A 3601-nucleotide genomic window follows, 5' to 3' on the forward strand; every position below is an offset into this window, starting at 1 on the left:
TGGTCCAGTCGGCTGTATTTATCAGGACCAGGCTGCCAGACTGGACCCTGGGCACCACGTTCACCAAGTAGAGCCTGGACATCAAAACAACATACACACACTTAAGACACTGTACCGGTATATCAGCAACTGTTCCATGTCCACACTGAGACCTCCAGGGACCTACCATACCCTCATCCTAAGCTATAGGTGGCTTGTGAGGCCTCTGCTGGTTTTTCCAGTGCACCTGCTTTGTATTGGCTAGCGCCACATTGCTAGCATTGTCATGCTGTGACTTTACCTGAAAGTCCCCAGTGTTCCGCAGTGGTGGAAAGCACATTCACCAGGTTATCAGCAGTTTGCCCATCTGGCATTGCTTTAGTCTGAAGAACAGCGCTCTGTATTTTCAAAATACTTATATAATGGCAGATGACTGTCACATACCATTCAGTTGTAAGCGCCGCCCATGCATCTGTGTGTAGCCAGTAATTCCCTTACTGTGTACTATTTGTCTGAGATTTGGATGTAGTTTCCCTTCTCCAACGTGTTTCTGTAGGTTCCTCTGTGTGCTTTTTGTACATCAGGCACTTCAAATGCGTGAGTCAGTACACCTGGTAGGTGCAAGAATGCGAGCGTCACTCGAGGTGCACACAAGAAGCTACACTTTTAGTCTGTGCCACTAAGTGAACGATGTGAACTGTCTTGCCTCTAAATCTGATTGGCACAGAACTGGAAATCTCAGAGTGACTGGCCGGTTGCCACTCAAGGCTGATCATGCTGGAGACTGACCACTTCCAATCTCTGCCAATTGATGGGTATATCTGTACCAGAGACCTCACTGTTGTTCAAAAGCAATTAAAAACACAGCAGTAAAATACACTACTGCACTGGGTGACACGTTTCTTCCCTAAGAAACACAAAACCCAAATGTGTGGGAATTTTTAAAAATACTATTAATATACAGTAGAAAATGTGTTAAATTTGTGCAGTGTTGTGTACTGCAGTTGTTCAGTTACCTGTTTGTTCTTTCTGTCCACAGAGACAGCAGCTGGACTGGACATCTGCTCTTTCATTTCCTTCAAGAGAAACCATAAGTAGCCAATCAGATATCATCAAATCACCCAGGTGGACAGACAGGTGGGTTTACACTGGTGTACAAAATGAAGTTTACCTTGACAGCTTGTCTGGTGCTGGCGATGAAGGCTTTCCTCTTTGAGAGCTCAGCTGTGTCCAGGTTGAACTTCTTCGGGTTTGACTCAACGATACATTCATTGACCGTTAAGAAAAACCTTCACACTTCAAAAACCTCAAGTCACATCATTTGACTTCAGCAGCAGATCAGGTGACCTCCGCTCTGTCTTTAAAGGATATTGATGGTCTCATCTAGGTCCTCCAAGTCCCACTCAATGGACCGAAGACTGTTCCTCAGCTCATTGGTCGTCCAGTCCATTTCCTCTTTGGAGGCTCCACCCCCCTCTTGTAGCAGTTCGCTCCATCTGTGATGGAGGCTCTGTGCTGCATTCACTGCCTTTTGTACCTCACTGTTAACACACATCATAGATTAATAGCCACTGTAACTCTGTGGTGCCATTTTAATTTGTAGAGGTTTCAGAAAATAGTGTACATCAGATGTAACAGAGCTAGTTTTACTAAAGCCCAAGGCAACTATTTCTGCCTAGTTGAATGTAATTCAAGGAGGTCGACGCTAATGTCAGACTGCCTGACAATGGGAGTTTTCTCTAAGTTAACACCATATCACATATCCACACATTCTGAGACATGTCCACCTGTGGCCAACAACAGATTGAACAAATTTTGACAGACCATGAAAATGGCCCTTATTACATATGATCTTCATGTGAAGTTTAAAGGAGGATGTTCTCGTCCATCTCTCAGTGTAGCATATGGTTAAAGTATGAACAGGAGAAATAAACAATTATTCTCATAAATGTAAGAGGTTTGTTTTTAAAACCTAAAAACAACTTATAAACTGTATTTAACTGTCGCCAAGTGCTTGCTCAAGGGGGATTTGTTGGGTTTTTCTTTATTAAAATAATAATAGACTTTAGTGTGTAAAGTGCCCTGAGATGATTTTTGTTGTGATTTGGCGCTATACAAATAAAACTGAATTGAACTGAACTGAGTATTTCTATGTGGAGAAAAAGTGAACCTGTGTTTACAGGCAGACAGGAAAATCAGTGAAACACAAGCCTTGGTCTATTAATGATTTACACTGTTAAAAAGACACTGGATAATAACCCTTGTGAGACATCCTATTGCTCAGATGGTTTCAAACAAACATCTGGAAGATGGTAAATAAAAATAGACCTATAACTATGTCTTTATTAGGGCTGGGCGACGTGATGATCCTGGCTCAACGTTGTGATGTCTCTGTCCTACTTTATCTGTCAGACAATTATCTAATGAAGAATAAACACACAATACATCGTCTAATGAATAATATAAAATAACCCAATAAAAATAAACAATGAAAGTTCTAATGATTATGAAACATAAGATAAACCAGCTGATATTTCCTCTGCACAGTTGACACTAACATCACATCTATTTTTTTACATAATTTTCATAGGAAAATTCCGCTGTTTATTATCAGGTAGATACCATTTTAATTCACAGAGGATTCCACTGAACTCACAATCAAACTCGTATCATACAATAAAGTCTGATTGTGAATCCTGTTCACGTAGACGAGCTCTCTGCTAATATGCTAAGTCACTGATAAAACTCTGACCGGTAACGTTAACATGTTGCTTAGCTAGCTGCTTAACTAATTTCTGTTAAACTGCAAAGTTAAAATCTCTGCGGCTGTACCGACTATCGACCGTCTGTCAGTCCTCCACAGACTAAGACAAGCCGTTAGCCCTGTGAACATTAGCTCGGATAGCAAGGTGTTCTGACCCTTTGACGACGAAGAACGGATCTTCCATGGACATGTTTTTTGGCTCTGGTTCAGTCCCGGCGGAGCTCCATCACTTACAATATCAGCCCCGGAACAGCCTAAATAAGCTCAGCCTTATTTTATTGAATTATGATTAAAACGGTGAGTTTATCTTCATCAGACGTGCTGCTAACTCCGCTTTGTTTACATGCAGCGGCGGAAACCAGCCCGTAACGTCACGTACACGTGGGTCGGGACGTCTAAATAAATAATCATGCATTGAAACAAAAGATAATTTACAGAAAACATGAACAGACTGATATATGAAACGTCTGTCAGAGGATATAATGATGATTCAGGGGGTTTGGAGCCGGCAACACTATTTAAATAAATTCAGTTCTATTTGTATCACAAAAATCATCTCAGGGCTCTTTAGCTGCATAGTAAGGTCTAAGTCTATAGACTTTACAGTATTAGCCTACAGGGGAAAACCCAACATATCCCCCTTGAGCAAGCACTTGGTGACTACTACCTACTAATAGGCAATAACTGGATTAAGGAGTCGACGTGAACGAACAATCAAAATAAATTCTGATTCTGAAATGTAACAGTGTTTTAGACCATAACCAGAGCAGCTTCTGGACCAGTCTCTCAAAAGACTTCATAATTACAGACGTCAGGGTGACAGGTCTGTAGTCATTCAGTCCACTGATGGAAGGTTTC

General features: G+C 41.4%; 1 protein-coding gene across 1 annotated transcript in view; it reads right to left on the minus strand.

The window, feature by feature from the left end:
* Positions 1-3146, minus strand: part of stx6 (syntaxin 6) — a 6819-nt gene extending 3673 nt beyond the window's left edge. Inside the window, exons 1-5 of the mRNA XM_020609089.1 lie at positions 2899-3146; positions 1351-1520; positions 1151-1245; positions 996-1055; positions 3-74 (exon numbers count right to left, since the gene is read on the minus strand). Of these exons, the coding sequence (XP_020464745.1) occupies positions 3-74; positions 996-1055; positions 1151-1245; positions 1351-1520; positions 2899-2933 (432 nt within the window). The 5' untranslated portion in view covers positions 2934-3146. The remainder of the gene's footprint in view (positions 1-2; positions 75-995; positions 1056-1150; positions 1246-1350; positions 1521-2898) is intronic.
* Positions 3147-3601: the final 455 nt, after the last annotated feature.

The sequence above is a fragment of the Monopterus albus genome, unplaced genomic scaffold, assembly GCF_001952655.1.
Source record: "Monopterus albus unplaced genomic scaffold, M_albus_1.0 scaffold98.1, whole genome shotgun sequence".
In the NCBI taxonomy this organism is placed as follows: Eukaryota; Metazoa; Chordata; class Actinopteri; order Synbranchiformes; family Synbranchidae; genus Monopterus; species Monopterus albus.